At 40.1% G+C, this 19,136-nt stretch overlaps 1 protein-coding gene across 9 annotated transcripts in view; it reads right to left on the bottom strand.

Moving 5' to 3' along the window:
• Positions 1-19,136, bottom strand: part of NEDD4L (NEDD4 like E3 ubiquitin protein ligase) — a 364,715-nt gene that overhangs the window by 274,016 nt on the left and 71,563 nt on the right. For 6 of the 9 annotated variants that reach the window (XM_037902588.2, XM_037902589.2, XM_037902590.2 and 3 more), the window contains exon 2: positions 8,209-8,282. The exons of 1 other annotated variant lie outside the window; for it this stretch is intronic. In XM_037902588.2, coding sequence (XP_037758516.1) covers positions 8,209-8,282 — 74 coding nt within the window. Of the gene's footprint in view, positions 1-8,208; positions 8,283-15,175; positions 15,380-18,630; positions 18,941-19,136 lie in introns of those variants that run through there. 2 more of the 9 variants (XM_043546258.1, XM_043546257.1) reach the window with 2 other exon arrangements.

Raw genomic sequence — 19,136 nt, 5'->3', positions numbered from 1 at the left:
GTGAACCCACTGGTGGCATATACTGAACAACGATGCAGTTAGAAGTAAAATGTAGTTTCCTGTTAAGGATTTTTTTCATCATTCTGTTGCAAACCTTTTCATTTTAAAAAAAACTTTTAGATATGCTATACATAAAATTTTGGTTATTTTTCTCAGACTCTGGAAGTAGCAGCAGAGTAATTTAGTCCCTTTTCCAAACACACACCTCCATTCTTTCCAAATTTGCTAGAGTAAGAACGTCAGCATAACAATGTTGTAATTTCATACAGCCAATAATGAATGTATTGACTTCTATTTTGAAAGCATTTCATGCATGCATACACCTATTAAAAAAGATTTGCCCATAAGTATGCCAAATAACCCAGCAATACATCCAAACAAATTCCATCCTCAGAGATGTCGTAGATACCCAACACAACTTTAATAATTCTGAATTAAGATGACTAAACGTTAAATCCCTAAAATATGTTTATTTTTGTAATAAACAATTTTTAAAAATCGTTATAAAATTTTACATGATGTAAAAACAAGACAGCAGGGGAGAGGAACTACATAAAGTAAATCACTCAGAATTGCAATATGTGATTTATGATGATCTCATTTTATGAGCTAGTTAATATAAAGTATTGCACTGGACTAGCGACCTGGGCCCTAACTTTCAGGGGCTGCTAAGCACTCATACCTCTACATTAAAGGCCTGTCTACATGGGGAAATGGATTGGCCTAGCCATAGCAGAATAATTTCACTGGCAAAACTACAGTATAATAATTATTCTGCTATAGTTATGAATCCATTTCCCCACATAGACAACACCTAGATTAATAGAGTTACGTTCCACACTTCCAAAAATAGATCAAATCTATTTTATTCATATACTTAGAAAACAGATTTACAGCATGATCCTGTAAATACTTATTACTGGGAGAGTCATCAGAACCACCACAGCAGCCTCACTTAAGCAGTGAATGGGGGAATTAATCACGGGGGATTGAGGGGGGCGTGACAAGGGAAAAAAGGATGAGAAGATCATGTACACATCACTGAAATGTTAGTAAACAACACTGTCAGGACATGCGACTATATTTTAACATTGCAAACTCTCTGAGGCAGGAACCATGTGTTTGTACAGTGACTAACCCACTAGGACTTCAATGCTGACTGAAGTCTTGGACACTATCACAATACAAATACACACATAAAAAAATAAATACAGCACTGTTTTCAGTGTGTATCGCGCTTATGACTCATGGCTTTATAATTTGCACTGGATGATAAACAAGAGTATGAATTCCTTCAGTAATTTAACTCAAAGATTTAAGGTAACAATCATTTTTAGAGACGGAATTAAAAAGTTATTCAAATCATAATGCTTTAATTTCAATAGCAACCTCAAGTTGCTCATGCAATAATGGTTACACAAAAACAAAGCTGCTCGTGGAAATTAACATTCTCTTATTGCCCAGTGCACAGCTAGCAATGTTCCATCCAAAACGACGGAGTTTCACGAGACATCGATTTACAATACTTAAAAGTTGTTATATAGCTAAGATCCCTTGTGCGCTTTTTTTTTAAACTGTGCCATACTGATTAGACCAAAAAAAGATGAGACACAGTTATTTCAATGTTAACAAAATTGCTTAGGAAGAAATCTGGCACACCTAGAAATCACTCCAATTTAGCTACCTCTATGAAATGGAACTTTACATTCCAGTGGAGTGTATTCTTATGTCAATGATGAGGGCTATTCTAACTGCCAATCTGTATTTTTTTTGTACAATGGGTCACCTTAACTGAACAGCTCTCCAATATCCTGAATTACAGCCTAACTGCAATACCACAGACCAAAAGCAGTTACAGTTTTTCATTTAAGGGAAAAAAAAAATTGTGGAGTCCAACTTTTGTTTTAAAATACTTTCTCAAGTACTCCAAATGATAGTGATTTTCTTCAGAAGTAATCAGTGGAAAAAAAAGAGGACTTTCAAACTCCAACAATTCGCAAGTGATCATTTTTAATGTCTAGAATTAAGATGACCCATAGCAGTAATTCCTGATATTAAATACTTAAAAGAAAGCCCATTGAGATGGTTGTATATATAAGATGTAACATGTTTTGTAAGGCACCTTTCATAGGCACACAGTAGTGTTCACATTATTGTGCCCCAGTATTAAATACTGCTGTGACAACCCTGAAGTAGCTTATCAGCTACTCTGACTGTAATTATGCGGTTCTAATGCTGGTTTTCAAAATACCATTTCATTAAACACTTTATGAGTCACTCATTCCAGAGATAATACGTGTATCAATATTTAGTGTAGGTCACCTGACTGCCCTCCTCACACAATATTTTTCGCTTTTGAAAGGAGACAGAAAGAAAGCTCTGGGAAATTGACAGCCTTCAGTCATCCAGAGAGCACATGATATATACAGCCAGTATCTGTGAGCAATGATGCCCCACCAACACGGGGAGTGACATCCTGTAGTGGCAAGGGTATGGGATGGGTGTATCATAATGGAGTGACGTTTTCCCTATATCTTCCAAACTGAGCCCTTTTTTTTTTTTTTGGGGGGGGGGGGGGCGGGGGTCAGTTCACCCAAAAGTGCTCATGTGTACAACAGCAGCAGATCCTCACGCCATAAGAACAGCCATACTGGGTCAGACCAAAGGTTCATCTAGCTCAGTATCCTGTCTTCCGGCAATGGCCAGTGCCAGGTGCTTCAGAGGGAATGAACAGAACAGGTAACCATAAAGTGATCCACCCCGTCGCCAATTCACAGTTTCTGGCAAGCAGAGGATAGGGTCGCCATTGATGGACCTATCGTCTATGGACTTATCTTGTTCCTTTTTGAACCCTGTTCTTGGTCTTCACAACATCCTCTGGCTAAGAGTTCCACAGGTTGACTGTGCGTTGTGTGAAGCAACACTTCCTTTTGTTTGGTTTAAACCTGCTGCCTATTAATTTCATTGGGTGACCCCTAGTTCTTGTGTTATGAGAAGGTGTAAATAACACTTCCTTATTTACTTTCTCCACACCAGTCATGATTTTATAGACCTCTATCATATCCCCCCTTAGTTCCACACCCCAAATCGTATTTGTTACCCTTTTCTGTACCTTTTCCAATTCCAATATTTCTTTTTTGAGATGGTGTGACCACATCTGCACACAGTATTCAAGATGTGGGCGTACCATGGATTTATATAGACGCAATATGATATTTACCTATTCCTTTCCGAATGGTTTCCTAACACTGTTAGCTTTTTTGACATTGAGTGGATTTTTTTCAGAGAACTATCCACAATAACTCCAAGATCTCTTTCTTGAGTAGTAACAGCTAATTTAGACCCCATCATTTTATATGTATAGTTTGGATTATGTTTTCCAATGTGCATTACTTTGCATTTATCAACATTGAATTTCATCTGCCATTTTGTTGCCTAGTCACCCAGTTTTGTTAGATACCTTTGTAACTCTTCACAGTCTGCTTTGGACTTAACTATCTTGAGTAGTTTTGTATCGTCTGCAAATTTTGCCACCTCACTGTTTACCCCTTTTTCCAGATCATTTATGAATATGTTGAACAGTACTGGTCCCAGTACAGACCTCTGGGGGACACCACTATTTACCTCTCTCCATTCTGAAAACTGACCATTTATTCCTACCCTTTGTTTCCTAAGTTTAACCAGTTAATGATCCAGGAGAGGACCTTCCCTCTTATCCCATGATAGCGTATTTTGCTTAAGAGTCTTTGGTGAGGGACTTTGTCAAAGGCTTTCTGAAAATCTAAGTACACTATATCTACTAGATTCCCCCTGTCCATGTGCTTGTTGACCCCCCTCAAAGAATTCTAGTAGATTGACAATGCATAATTTCCCTTTACAAAGGGGGGCGGGGGTTGTAGGGGCTCATGGGCCAGAGGTGTCAAGCTGCTGATGGGAAAGGGCACCTGAGAGGGGACAAGGAGCATCAGACAGGGGTGGGAGGAAAAGAATCTATGCCTCCCACTTTAAATGGCTTTCCACAGCCCCTGCTTTCACCCACCCCACCTTTCCTTCCCATGTGGGGCTGCCCAGATAAGAGCTCCACTCACCAGCCGAAAGGCAGAGACAGAGACGGACTTAGCCAATGGGGGAGCCAGAGGAAAGAGTCCACCCACCAGGTGCCTGCACTCAGGAGAAGGGGAGGTAGAGGCTCTGCAGGCCTGGAGCACATGTGAGGAGGTAAAGAGGACATCCACCAGTCCACCTCTTAATGGGGGAGAGAGGACGAGCACCCCCACTCCTGCACTGCAGAGATTGGGCCACACGAGGAGTGTGGGTTCAGCACGCTATACAAAATAGACATCGTCACACGCATTTACACCAGAAGTCTGCAAAATAGAACCTGGCACTATCAGAGATCTTTCTGGAGAAAGGCACTGAACTAATTTGCGGAACTCCCTCTTTGTTCCTACCTCCACCCTTTTGATTCATTGCTCTCCACCTCTGTGCTTTCTCTCACCTATGAACAAGAGAATGGTTCAGGCTACGTGGCCCACTCAGTTCAGTTCTCTGAGTCTGCCGAAAAGGGTGGCAACCATGATGGGCTTTTCCATGACATGGACACTTACTACCCAGCAGCTAGTCTGCGATATCCACAGACTTCACAAAACTAAATGTCACAATGGCTTTCAGCTGCTGCCGAGTTTGACAAGATTTGAACCAGTGACAGAGTGCTGAAAGATTATCCCATCACGATTCCCCTCCCAAAAAAAAATTTTTTTTTTTAACAGGCGACAGAGTTATGCTGTGTGCGTGTTCCCCTCCCACCCACTACCAACAGAACACCTCCCTCTTTGATATGACTATTTGAGTGCTATTTTAGGAGATCTGACACATATGCCATGCTTCAGAAAATTTAACAAGCTTTAGAATTTCACACTTTTCCTCCAGCCACTTTTATTTGACATTAGGTTCTACAGCGTAAGTAATGTAGAGTTCCATTCCTCATTGATTATTGATTAACAACACAAATTTATCAGCATGATAATTTTTAGGGGAGGTATGCCTAACAATTACATTGGAATGATACGGATATTTGTGGCAAGCACCATGACTATAAAACTATCAGCAGAAAGTGCAAGTCCATTTAAAAAAAACTTTTTCCCACAAAAAGCTTTCTGAAAAGCTTGTCAGCTCAGCAGTGCAAGCATTTCGGTAAAATTGATAATGTATGATGCCATATCATATCATTTTTAGCACATATCTATTTCAAACAAAGTTAAAAACATACTCCAACTTATGTTTTCAACTGTTTAGCTTAGTGAAAACCCTACTGGACTTGAGACAAAAGTTGCTTTAAATATTTAAGGGCCATACCAATAGAATGCTTTGCCAATTCACACAGTTTAAGCATTTGAACTCACAGATAGAACACTGATTTTTGAGTTTTATCCATTCTTCAGCAAAAGACTTTCTTTTGATTAAGGCATCTTAAATATGAGAGGTTTGGCTGATGAGATACTACAGTGCCAGGGATTCAATTATAACCTTCCCATGTATCCTGTAAAGAATTACATGTATGCTAAGGAATTTTTCATTTTCCTCAGATTTTTTTAAATTTGCCACTACACCCCAACACTAACATTCTCTAAGATAAGAGAATTTGGCCTACCCAAACACTAGTTTGTTTTGTTTTTTAAATAAACTACATGAATGGTCAAATTTAGTTAAAACTTGGCCAGATTTAGTTTCTTCATTTGTGACAATTAAATACATGAAGCCAGTCATTGTCTATACCAGTACAAAAATGTTGGAGGCCAAATTAAAGAGATGAAAACGCAAAGTTAACAAAATATAGTTCTACTCTTAATTTTTTTTTTAATGGAAATTGTTTTCTCCATTCTCCAGAACACCCTCCTCCAGAATGTGTTCCCCTTTTCCCTTTGCTACTGCAGCATCTCACCCTCAGCTGCAAGAGTAGGTGAAAGGCCTCCCATGAGATAAATGCTAATGGGGGATATGCAAGCAGTTGTACTCCGGTAGTGCAAGTTAGCCAACACTACTCACAGTACTACTACTAATCTACTCAGCAAGCACTATGTATCTGATCACTTCTAAATATGAGCCACTTTATTGTTGCTTATGGTCAGCAGTCAAAAGCTATTTCAAATAGCAATTTTAGGGGAGAAAGAAAGGGCTTTGTCTTACCACATTCTGCACACATCTACCAAAGGAATGTTTGTTGCAAGATTCACACACACAAAAATCAAAAGGTAATTAAACCTTCAATTACTGCTTTTAAGTAGTTTCAAACTAGATAATCAAGCTTATGGAGTACAGTTTTGCATAATTAAAGAAACACAAAATAATCATAGGGAGGCTCATTAATACATTAAGAAGCTAGAGTTAGTTGAGTAATGGAGTCCACTTCTTTACCGTCACCGCTAAACTGGCTGCCAGTAACTTTTCTGGTGGAATTCAAGCTGTGGGTCTTAACCTAAAAAGCTCTAAATGGTTTGGAAACTACCTCTCTCCTCATGCAACATGGTTGAGGTCTGCAGGGATACTCGAGCTAGAACCTACTCAGTTTAAAGGGGACTTGAAAAGGGGGTTGCTGGCTGAATGATTTCTGTGAAGGATCCTTAACTTTAGAATTCACTCCCTCACTATCAGTGGTCTCCAGAGGTTTGGATTTGTTTACCTTCTAGGGACACTCCAAAAATTCTCAAATATGCCCATCCTATTAATTCGCATGGTCGTTCATGAAATATCACTTCTCAGAGAGAGAGAGAGTTTTTACGTTTAAGTGGACACTCCTTCAGGACTGCAAGTTTTGGCTTGGGCTGTCTAGTGCAGTGATTATTAACCTATAGTCTGCGGACCCCTGGAGGTCTGCAATCTGCATCTAAGAGATCCGTGAAAGGTTGTCAGTTACCACAGAACAGTAGTTTTCAACCTGTGGTTTGTAGACCCCTGGGGGTCCGTGGACTACATCTAAGATTTCCAAAGGAACCACACCTTAATTTGAAATTTTTTAGGGGTCTGCAAATGAAAAAAAGTTGAGAACCACTGGTTTAGTGCATGCAATATAAGACTAGGCAGGGAGCAAAAAAGTGTAAATGAATATATAAATTGTTAAAAGGAAAGGACTTGGAAGTAAGCAAAGCAGCCTTTCCATACTTTTTCATCAGAAACACTTAACCACAGCTGTCATTTCTGCCAGTTGTCACCCTGTTTGGGGTTCCATCAGTGCAGACCATGGTCTGGTCACATTCTGTTGGTCACCTGTTGATTGACAGGTAGCAGCCACTTGTGTGAAAATTGGCTTATGCCCTCTGGCAGGCTCTCTCTCTTCATCCAGACACCATCTTCAGTTGAAAAACTTCTGTAATTCTCACCCTAACTGAACTGTGAGCCTGCATATTCCAGTGATTCCTGAAACACTTAGCAGGCGGGGAAAAAAAAAAAAAAAAAAAAATCTGTGAAATGGCTGCATAAATGCTGACGACTCAGCCTGATAAATCTTTCACTTCACTAAATCTGCATTTTATTAAACAGGCCCTTCCTGTGGAGTGCGAAGGCTTCATATTTGGCAAAATCATCAGCATGGTCTCTTCCATCCTCTTTTCATGTTAACACTTCCTAGTCTTCTCCCACATGGACTGGGGTGGGGAAACCCTTCAAACCACCTTCTTTTTAAAAGGCAGAGTACACAGGAACTGTACCAGTGACATCTAGATAAGATTGACTGCGCTAACCACAGTGCCCCCACACACCCAAAAAACAAAAAACAAACAAACAAACAAAAACAATAAATCACAGTGCAACAATCCTACCAGCACAACTGCTGCTGAAACCAATAGTAGGAATGGTGCTTTATCAGAAACTAAAGTGAGTTACTGCATCCTTCATGCCTTCTGCCCCTCTTAAAATCAGAGGGGAAGAAAAAAAAAAGTCATTTTAAATACAGTATCTAAAACCACTACCAAAACTTGAGCTACCTCCTTGCGTAGTACTTATCGCAGAGGCAGAAAAACTGGAGAACACTACTCTGTGGTGTGGGAGGACCTATCCCAGAGGGTGTGAGACTAAATTGCTTGCTAGCCTCCTAACAGACATCCCATGATCTACATCGGTTGCAATCACATCACAGAATCTTTCACTGTGTTTATAAACAGCTATAAAATTGCTCTGGTGCCCGTACTATAAATTTTTATGCAATACACATACCTGGCTCCGAAGATGTCTTTTTTTGCTAGATCAATGCCAGAAACAACCTTAACTCTGAGGAGTCGAGACTCGTCCTAATAAAATAGGAAAGAAAGAAAAAAAGAAAGGTGTTTTACTCATGCAAATACAAGTGATCTTTGAAGGTATTCGAGATCACTACTTCCCAAACATGAAAGAATTGAGAGTCTCTGAATAGAAGGAGTCTGGTCTATTTTTCAATCCTGAGTTAAATTCTGAAAGCCTTATGGAGGGAGCTCTACAGTTCAGCTCCCGGAGAACAGTGCCAAACAGAGACATGAAGGGCTCTTAGTCCAGACATAGTAAAAGCTGGCAAGAATATAACTGCCAGAATATTGAAAGGGGGAGAAGGGGTGGAAAGGATTATTTGCATAAGAGGGCCATTTGAAATCTCAAATGATCCAGAGAATTTCCACAGGAATTCCTGCTTCTCATATTTCAAGTTCATCTCTTCAATACAAGGTCATGTGATTTTGAAAAGGACATTTATTTTGGTATTAATTGCCAATAGTGATATTTTTATTATTTTTTAATCAAATAATGTGTATTTAATAGTACCAGTGCATGAGGAAAGAAAAACAACACACAGAAACAGCAAGTGAGATCTAGATATGGTACAAAATTTCAAGTATTTATTATCTTGATTTCCAACCCACCCACCCCCAGATTTCCCAAAAGCAAAGGAATAAAGCAGTGTTTCTCAACCAAGGGTACGTGTACCCCTGGGGGTACACAGAGGTCTTCGAGGGAGTACATCAACTCATCTAGATATTTGCCTAGTTTTACAGCAGGCTACATAAACACTAACAAAGTCAGTACAAACTAAAATTTCATACAGAGAAAGTAAGCAATTTTTTACTAATAGTGTGCTGTGACACTTTTGTATTTTTATGTCTGATTTTGTAAGCAGGTAGTTTTTAAGTGAGGTGAAACTTGGGTGTATGCAAGACAAATCCGACTCCTAAAAGGGGTACAGTAGTCTGGAAAGGTTGAAAACCACTGAAATAAAGGACATTCTGTGTTCTGGCCGATACAAAGCTTAAAAATAACTTTTCAGAGACCGGTGTGGCAGTTTCTGAAAACGCAGATTACCAGCTCATCACCTTGCACAGCAGTTGATCATGCGGACACATTCTACTGTCTTTAAACATCAATATTGACGCTGCTTTTTTTGTGTGCTGTGCTTTGGCCAGCCTTTTTAAAATAAAAAGGTTGTCAGCAACATGAAAAGAATCCTCTTTCAAACCCCTCTTTAAAAATACTCTCATTTGCAGCGATGCCTACAAAACCCTTGGTAACAGTTAGGCGGTTCGTGTGCTAAGACCAGTCTGTCATACTGAGCAATATTATCTCACTGTTTCATTGTACTCCCCATCTGCCTGTGTCCACCTATTGTCTCGTCTTAGGTTGCAAGCTCCTTAGGGCAGACACTTTTGGGGCGGGGGGAGGGTGTCTTTCTGTGTTTGTACACCATCCTGGTGCATGACTAAGGCTCCTAGACAGGCCCCAAGTAAAGTGTGGTGGGGGAGGGGAAATGGATACACTTTACCAGGGCCCGGTCCAAGGGAGGGGCCCGGCAAGAGGGCCACAAGCCCTTCACCATGAAGAAAAAAGAGACAGGTTAAATTATGGACATTTAAGTTTGACTTAGTGTTATGTATATAATCTCGGGGAATATGTTTGTGCTTCTGTATATGTGTGGGATGGAATGGCAGCCCATTGTTATGTGTTTGCCCTGTGCCCAGCTAAATGTTGCTTGGGGCCTGGCTCCTAGGTGCTACAGTAATACAAACAAACAGTTTGGGGAAAGATTCCATTGAAACTGGTTTTGCCATCATATGTACAATTTCACTTTTTTTTTTTTTTTTTACATGCAACCACCTTATAATAGTGGATGACCCTAAAGTTCAATTATTGTAACTGAGACGCCCGCTGCTCGTAGCTTGTTCAGAAACCAGTGAATTTCTCACAGATTTGTACTATCGTGATCATATTATGCCTAGTCAATTTGTTTTAGAAAGCTGACAAAGTGAATCCATCCATTAAACCTGTATTTAAAACTTCCATGTGATTAGGAAGGCCAGAGGTCCATTCTAAAAGCAGACCAGTATCTTGCCTCGGACAGCAGACAGAGTCACATGCTTCAAAGGAAGAAACCCAGCAGAGGCTGTGATTGTATAACCTGCCCGCAGGGAAAGCTTCCTTGTAATCCCCTCCCTCCCCCTCCATAGTTAGGATGCCTCACAACCAAAAGCCTGAGGATTTATATACCTTTCCGAAGCTTACGGAGTTTTGACTTTTCATTTTATTATTACTGATTTCCAACAGCACTCACAGCATGCTATGTACTTTCCAAACTGAGGAAGTATGATCCCTGACCCAGAGAATTTACAAACTAAACAGGGAACATGACCAAAACAGTGGATGGGCAAGTAGCTTCTAGACAGTTACATTACCAGATATTGAACTGGGTGTATTTTACATATCCTAATTTGTTTACAAGGATGGAGATGTCTGTAGTTTTCTTATAGGCATTACAACAGAGACTGTCTTCAAGAGTGACTTCAATTTAGAATGGGTGGAGCCCGTGCAGATAAGCACAAGATTCTTTCATGCAAAGGGGGCAGGCATGGAAGAATGCCAGGAAATAATCGTGGGATAAACTGTACAAGAGGGCTTACGGTTGGCATCATTGTTAAAGACATGATAAAGGTTGATAAGTAGTGAGGGACAGTCACACAGGGCTTTATAGTGAGACAGCTACCTGAACTCACGACTGTTATTTAAGGTTTCCACCATTATGTCTAAAGTCAGCAGGTGACTGGGCTTTATACTGTGGTGGTATTTTGCCCCTCCTTACACTTAAATACATGCTATAAAGTATCATTCCACTCAAAGGAGTTTTGAAATTCTCCTAAGTGAAGAAAGTTAAAGTAATGGATGGGACTCAGCAACTCCCAAAGCACACCAGTTCAAGAGCTGTACTAAATGGAAGCTTTAAATGCATGGTTTAGAGGTTTTGTGCTGCATTCAGCCTCTCTTGACATCTTTAAAAGAAAGCACAAACAAGACAATGCATAGCGCTAAAGATTGACCCACAGTGTGCTAAAAGAGAGAAACGGTCTCAGACCTGCCAGTCTTTGTCCCCCAAGAAGCACAGGTATCGCATATAGCTGTGCTCGAAGTTGGTTATAGTTTTCATAGAAACATGAAACAATTTTAAAAAAAAAGTTTAGTAAGGTCCAGCTTGTGCAATTAAACTGAATTCTCAAACAAATCACAACTCTGTTTAATTGCTCAGCCAGTAAGATACTTTTGATACGCCCATTGTTTGCAAGGGGCAAGGTGAACTTTGTATTACATTGTAGTTTATTTGCTTTTTTTTTTTCTCTCCAAATGAACATGAAGTTTAAGTTCTATGTACCAAACAGAAAAGCAGAAATAATACAATAGTGGTCATTCAAATTAGTGAGCTAAACAGTCTGCTACCATCTGAAGTACTATTATCCTCCTAGGAAGGAATTGCAATAACCAATCTTACAAGGACGTGTTGTTCTTATGAGATTGTCACAAATTAAAGGCCTGATAAAACTTCCTTTGAAGTCAGCTGGAGTCTCTTCATTGGCTTCAAAGGGTGTACATCTTGTGCTAATTTGAAATGGAAGATTTGGGGGAAAGGGGAGGTTGGGAGGGGGAGATTTGATTTTCATGGCTAAAAGTTTATTAACCTGATTCACTGCCTCTGCCCCAGTCTCCTCAACAGAGGAAATATACTAATATGATATTTGATAGCATGTGCCACATGACATTCTAGATCAGCAGTGTTCACTGAAATCTTATCCTTCTGCTTCCCTCACACTGGAGGGAAAACTGAATGAGAGTAAATCCTCAAAGACAAAGGCTTGTCCCACCATTCTTCCTGATTGGACCTCAAAAAGTACACTCTTTCTTCACTATACTGCTTCCAGGTGCATGTCTTTAAAAACAGATGTTCCAATAAAGGCACCACTCCATAAAGCAATGCACTTTTCGCAATAAGGAGTTTTAGGTAATGCATGACAAGGATAAACTATAGGAAAGACATTTGTAACTGTCATTACTGATATACAAAAATCAAGTGGAGTATGTTTTTTAGGCAGTTAAATATAGAGCTTTGAGACCCTCAAAAGTGATAAATTAATAGTCTGCTTTTCCCAACATAACACACAAGTTTCCATTTCCTGGCTCTACCAAAACTACCATTAAATAGCACCATGAGTCAGTAAAGAGTGCTAAAGAGATCATCACTTATGACCCATACAACAATGGGTTAATTCTTAGATTCCAAGGCCAGAAGGGACCATTGTGATCATCTGATCTGACCTCCTATATAACACAGGCCATAGAACTTCCCCAAAATAATTCCTAGAGCATATCTTTTAGAGAAACAGCCAATCTTGGATTTAAAAGTTCTCAGTGATTCACCACAACCTTTAGTAAGATGTTCAAATAGGTAAGTTAATTATCCTCGCTGTTAAAAATTTACACCCTATTTCCAGTCTGAATTTGTCTAGCTTCAACTTCCAGCAATGGTATTGTTATACTGTTCTTTGCTAGTCTGAAGAGCCCAGAGAGTAGTTATCAATGGTTTACAGTCATGCTGGAAGGGCATAACGAGTGGGGTCTCGCAGGGATCAGTTCTGGGTCTGGTTCTGTTCAATATCTTCGTCAATGATTTAGATAATGGCATAGAGAGTACACTTATAAAGTTTGCGGACGATACCAAGCTGGGAGGGGTTGCAAGTGCTTTAGAGGATAGGATTAAAACTCAAAATGATCTGGATAAAATGGAGAAATGGTCTGAAGAAAATAGGATGAAATTCAATAAGGAAAAATGCGAAGTACTCCACTTAGGAACGAACAATCAGTTGCACACATACAAAATGGGAAATGACTGCCTAGGAAGGAGCACTGAAGAAAGGATCTGGGGATCACAGTGGACCACAAGCTAAATATGAGTCAACAGTGTAATGCTGTTGCAAAAAAAAGCAAACATCATTCTGAGATGTATTAGCAGGAGTGTTGTAAGTAAGACATGAGAAGTAATTCTTCCGCTCTACTACATTCTGATTAGGCCAAACTGGAGTATTGTGTCCAGTTCTGGGCACCACATTTCAGGAAGGATGTGGACAAATTGGAGAGAGTCCAGAGAAGAGCAACAAAAATGATTAAAGGCCTAGAAAACATGACCTATGAGGAAAGATTGAAAAAATTGGGTTTGTTTAGTGTGGAAAAGGGAAGACAGAGGGGACATGATACAGTTTTCAAGTATGTAAAAGGTTGTTACAAAGGAGGAGGAAGAAAAATTGTTTTTCTTAACCTCAAAGGATAGGACAAAAAGCAATGGGCTTAAATTGCAGCAAGGGAGGTTTAGGTTGGACATTAGGAAAAATTTCCTAAGTGTCAGGGTGGTTAAGCACTGGAATAAATTGCCTAGGGAGGTTGTGGAATCTCCAATGTCTAACCTGCTCTTAAAAATCTCCAAACACATGTCAGAAATGGTCTATATAATTAGTGCTGCCAGGAGTGCAAGGGACTGGACTAGATGACCTCTCAAGGTTCCTTTCATTTCTATGATTATTAAACATTTGTTCCCCATGTAGATACTTAAGGCATGACTTGATTCCGCTCTATAACCTTCTCTTTGTTAGCCTCAGGGAGCTCAGTATCACTATAAGGCACTTTAGCAGTCAGCCACAGTCGTGTTCTGTGCTGGAGTTTTGGGTGCTTCCAACAGTGTAGTGATTACTGTATGTTTATGGCTATGACTGTGTATTTTCCTGAAGCTATCAATTATGTGGCGCTCGGTGTACATTTACAAGTACGGTTTGCATTCTGCAATATTTGCTGTAAAACTAATAAAGATTTGATTTTCCAAAAATAGACTTCTATTGCATGGAAAAACAGTGCAGAAAAATCAATGTGCAAAAAAAACCCAAAAAACAAAAACCCACATCCAATGTTATACAATTTTTTTTAACAAATTAACGGGGGTGAAACTTTTAAATAAGAAAAGGAGTAAACATTTACATCCATTTGAGTGCACAAACATAGTCTGTTGTGACTACATATACACCAAATATGGTTCTCAGAGGTCAGCGTATGTAAAGCTGTGGTTCTCCTTGCTGTCCCACAGCATGGAGTGGTACAAGTACTGATGTGTATGTGGGGGGCGTAACGCCATGTGGTTCTCCAAGAACTGCAAATGGTGAAGACTCTGATTTTTGGACCAGTAGGTCAACCAGGGTCTGCAGCTTTTGGGTTTGCTGCCTGAGAAGATCTACTATGACCTAGTGCATTTTCCTCTCCTTGTCCTGGTAGGACTCCTAGGCCTGTTTCCTGTCCTCCTCTCTCCTTACTGTTGGTCATATTGGCTCTCCAAGCCCTTTATTTGCAATCCAATACAGCGCTGGCTTGCAGGATCTCAAAGAACATGTCCTCTCTAGTCCTCTTCTTTCTCCTCCTCATCAGGGGCATGACGGTGGCACCCCCCAAGGTCACCGTGCCAGAAATAGCATCAGATTTACAGTTGCAAGGGAGAGGGAAAAGTAAGTTTCAAAAACTCCCTTCTGTTATTCCCATAAACACTTCTAATAAGAAATATTTAAAAGCTTCAGTGTTGCAGCACCTCCACACAATAGCACTCTGCAACTCCAGCCACGATGCATATACCCTGCCAGGGGAAAGGAGAAGTAGGGGAAGAGAGAAGAGGATTTTCAGTTGCATGAAGCTATAATATTATTTCAATCCTTATTCCATGGGTACGAGTATAGGGAAGTGGCAACGTATACTGGCACTATATCTATACACACACACGAGAGAGAGACACACACACACACACACACACAGACATGGGCCCGGCACCATCTTTAAACACTGTAAGGAGAAATGCGTGCACACACATACTCACTCAAGTTCCCTTCCCCTTCGTCAGGTTCATCTGCACTCGCCTGGCAGGACTGGCTACACCTCAAATAGGTCCTGGCTTCGGGCATTGCTGGAGTCCCCTGCCACGTCTCCCCCCTTCTCCTCCTCCTGACTCTTCACAGAAGAGATCTCTAGCTCAGATTCCTCCAGCATATCCACAATGCTCTGTGGAGTGGTGGTATTGTCTCTGCCAAGTACAGTATGCAGTTCCTTGTAGAAGTAGTCTACAGTGCAGCACCAGATCTATTGTTGCAATCCCTGGCCTTGTGGTATCCCTGGTGCAGTTCTTTCACTTTCACACAACATTGCTGCTAATCCCTGTCATACCCCTTTGCCTGCAACTGCCAAGCAATCTGCTTGTAGATGTCCATGTTTCTAGGGCTGATCTATAGCTGTGCTTGCACAGCCTCTTCTCCCCACAGACCCAGGAGATCCAATATTTTCTGTCTACTCCATACAGGAACGTCTAGTGCATGGAGCCAATAAGGTCAGTTAGGCAGTTGGACCCAACACGGGTAAGTTGCTAGCTTTTCTCGTCAAGATGGACAACGAGACAAAGACATTTCAAAAACATGCAGGGACCTGCTTCTGATCTCCGTGACCCCTGCACAGTGGAGTTTAAAACTGTGACCAGAGTGGACATTGTTTTAGGGAACACAACATTGTGACACAGCTGCTTGGAGGACTTTTAGCGTCAACAAATGTCATGCAGCATCTACGCTCACACCTCAGTAGGTCAACCATGGCTTTAGACCATTTGGAAAGGTGGTTTTACTGCGTCACTGCCATGGGAAGTTTAAGTCAACCAGAGACAAATTTGAGCATAGATACAATGCAACTTACATTGACTTCACTTTGTAGTGTAGACCATGCCTGGTAAAGAGGTTAGAGAGGTGATAGGTTTCAGAGTACCAACCGTGTTAGTCTGTGTTCGCAAAAAGAAAAGGAGTACTTGTGGCACTTTAGAGACTAACAAATTTATTTGAGCATAAGCTTTCGTGAGCTCCGATCAAGTGAGCTGTAGCTCACGAAAGCTTATGCTCACATAAATTTGTTAGTCTCTAAGGTGCCACAAGTACTCCTTTTCTTTTAGAGAGGTGATAGCTACTTTGCCTTAGTTCCTCAGCTGAAGCATTGGTATAACTAATATGTTGTTTTGGTTTGTCTGTATTGAAAGACCAAAAGATGTTTCTGTCTTCTGACAGTCCCATAGAAAAAAGGACTTTATGATCGTGTTAAGATTATAAATACAAGTCTACATCTTTAGGGATAAAAAGATAGAATATTGAACCTTAGAGAATTCTGGAGTATTTTTAAGGAGATACACATTTGAAAGCCAAGAATTTAGGGTTGCCTAGCTTTTTCCTTTTTTTAAATGGACAAAGCATTTATAAGTTTGCACACCTGCAAACACAAACACTCACATACACCCTACCCTTTTCCCTTAAGCTTTTGTCATCTGTTAACTAGAAATTTTAGTTTTTTATAAAATTTTTCTTTTTGTAAAAACAAAAATAGTTGAGTGTTGTTCAAAGCCCACAGTTAACAGGATCCTAAACTATGGTGAGTTTAGAAGAGTAGACTGTCGAACATTATTCATTTCAAGAAATAATGAATTACTCTTTACATAAGTGAAATTTAAATCTGATGTAAACCAGTGTCAGCATCCTCCTGGCCTTATGTGCTCTAGGAGTTTCTGAACACCAGAGCTAGGCCACATCTAGGGATTTCTTGTCCTATACTAGACACTCTGCTCCTTCTCCCCAAAACCGGTTCTTCACCTGAGCAAAATGTGATAACATCCAAACAATGCACAAAGACACTGTAATAACCAGGGCCAGCTCTAGGTTTTTTGCCGCCCCAAGCAAAAAATTTGCCTCCCCAAGCTTCGAGAGCATAACTGCCCCCCCTCCAAAAGGATGGCAGGAATGCCACCCCGAAATTGTGCCGCCCCAAGCACGTGCTTGCTTTGCTGGTTCCTAGAGCCAGTCCTAGTAATAAACTACTTTGAGAGCTTCATTTGGGTAACGTTTAATTTAAATTACATTTTACAAGAATAAGTAACAGGCTAAGCCATTTCTAAGACTACTTTCAAACAAAAATATAGCAATTTACCAAAAAGTAAAATACTTAAATTTTTGTAAAATATCTCTCATTAACATATTGTTCAATTACACATAAGCCTTTTTAGAAAAACATAGTTCTATAGCAGAGGAGCACATACCTAGGAACTTTAGGTGGTTTGATTCATTCAGTGTTGATGAAGATAGCAAGGGAGGTTACAAAAACAAACAAAAAAAATTATAACAAAAAGCCAAGCACTATCCTAATTATGGGGGTCTCCTTTATAAAGTGGAGAGCAAAACAATAAGCTCATAAAATCATTGTTAATTTAAAGTCTGTCTCCTACCACCCCTCCCAACATCTCTGGTTAGAGAAAGGTAACATATCTGCAGTTGTAATCAAAAAGATTTCCTATACTTGAGCCTTAATCTTCCTCCTGAAGTTCTCATCCACAGCTGACTAGGCAAACTTTCATCATTCATTAACAATACACTTCTTCATCTTGTTTCTTGCACAAAATTTCTTCTCCCCCTCCCCATTAGTTACATTCTGGAATAGCTGCGTCTCCCATCATCACACATTGTAGAACTGGTGAACAGCAGCTGCACAAATTGTGCATTTATAAAAGCCTTGTAATTCAAAGTTTAATATTGTTCTAAATCAAGCAGTCAAAACAAAACATTTCAAAAGAGTGACGTAAAGTGTACTAAGAAAAGGAGTACTTGTAGCACCTTAGAGACTAACATTTATTTGAGCATAAGCTTTCGTGAGCTACAGCTCACTTCATCGGATGCATCTAAATGCATCCGATGAAGTGAGCTGTAGCTCACGAAAGCTTATGCTCAAATAAATTTGTTAGTCTCTAAGGTGCCACAAGTACTCCTTTTCTTTTTGCGAATACAGACTAACACGGCTGCTACTCTGAAACCTGTCATATTCCAAGTTGTTACTACTAACAAAACTTCTAGTAGGATATGAAACCTCATGGTTCAGGTCTTTAGCCAATGTCTCTCTCTTAGAGAACAGAATGAGAACTAATGCAGGTGGCAGATTATCCCACATCTGTCTACTGTGGGATTCTTATATCTTCTTCTTAAGCATCTGGTACTGGCTATTGCCAGAGACAGGCCACAGGATGAAATGGACTTTGGATAGGACCCAGTCTGACAATTCCTATATTGCATTTCATTCAGCTCATCTTACGGAGAATACATTCATAACCCCTGTGCAGGTTTCAACTCAGCTCCTCTCATTCTATTACTATACATTTACCACAAACATTTTTCACATAACAAACAAAGCCCTCACCCCAAAGCTATCCTTTCTTCCTTTAGAAATACAGGTAATCCCAACACCTCACAGGAATTTTCTAACCTTTTTAATCCTCCTTGCCCTGAGAGTGCAATGTTATATCCACCAGCCAGCAGAGCTTGCAAGGTCTTCTTAAAACGCCAGCCAGTGCCACTCCTTAATCAGTTAAGAGTTGCAGTTGAGCAACTGCAGGGACTGGATGTGCTATCCCCAAGCCCTTTAAAACCAGCCCTGGCATGGAATAAAACCTGGCGTTGTACTTGTCTCTCCTGCACTGCAGTATTAGAGAGCTTCTGTTACTAGACTCTGGAACAGGACTCAGAATTAAACTACACCGGTTGAAATACATCAACTGAAGAATCATATACAATATTTTGCTCTAATTCCATATAATTTAACACATAAAAGATTAGTTAGAAATTTTAATGTTATCTTTTTAACTATTGTCTCTTCAATTTTCAGAACTCTCTCTGTGTGTGTGCACATTTGTGTACGCATGCAGTCTATCCATCCAGCTCGTAGAGCTCTGCAACCACGAAGTGTTTAATGTTGGTTAGACCTTCAAGCTG

This window comes from Chelonia mydas, chromosome 5 (genome assembly GCF_015237465.2).
Source record: "Chelonia mydas isolate rCheMyd1 chromosome 5, rCheMyd1.pri.v2, whole genome shotgun sequence".
NCBI lineage: Eukaryota > Metazoa > Chordata > Testudines > Cheloniidae > Chelonia > Chelonia mydas.
Note: the sequence above shows the minus strand (reverse complement) of the source record. Positions and strands in the feature narration are given on the sequence as shown.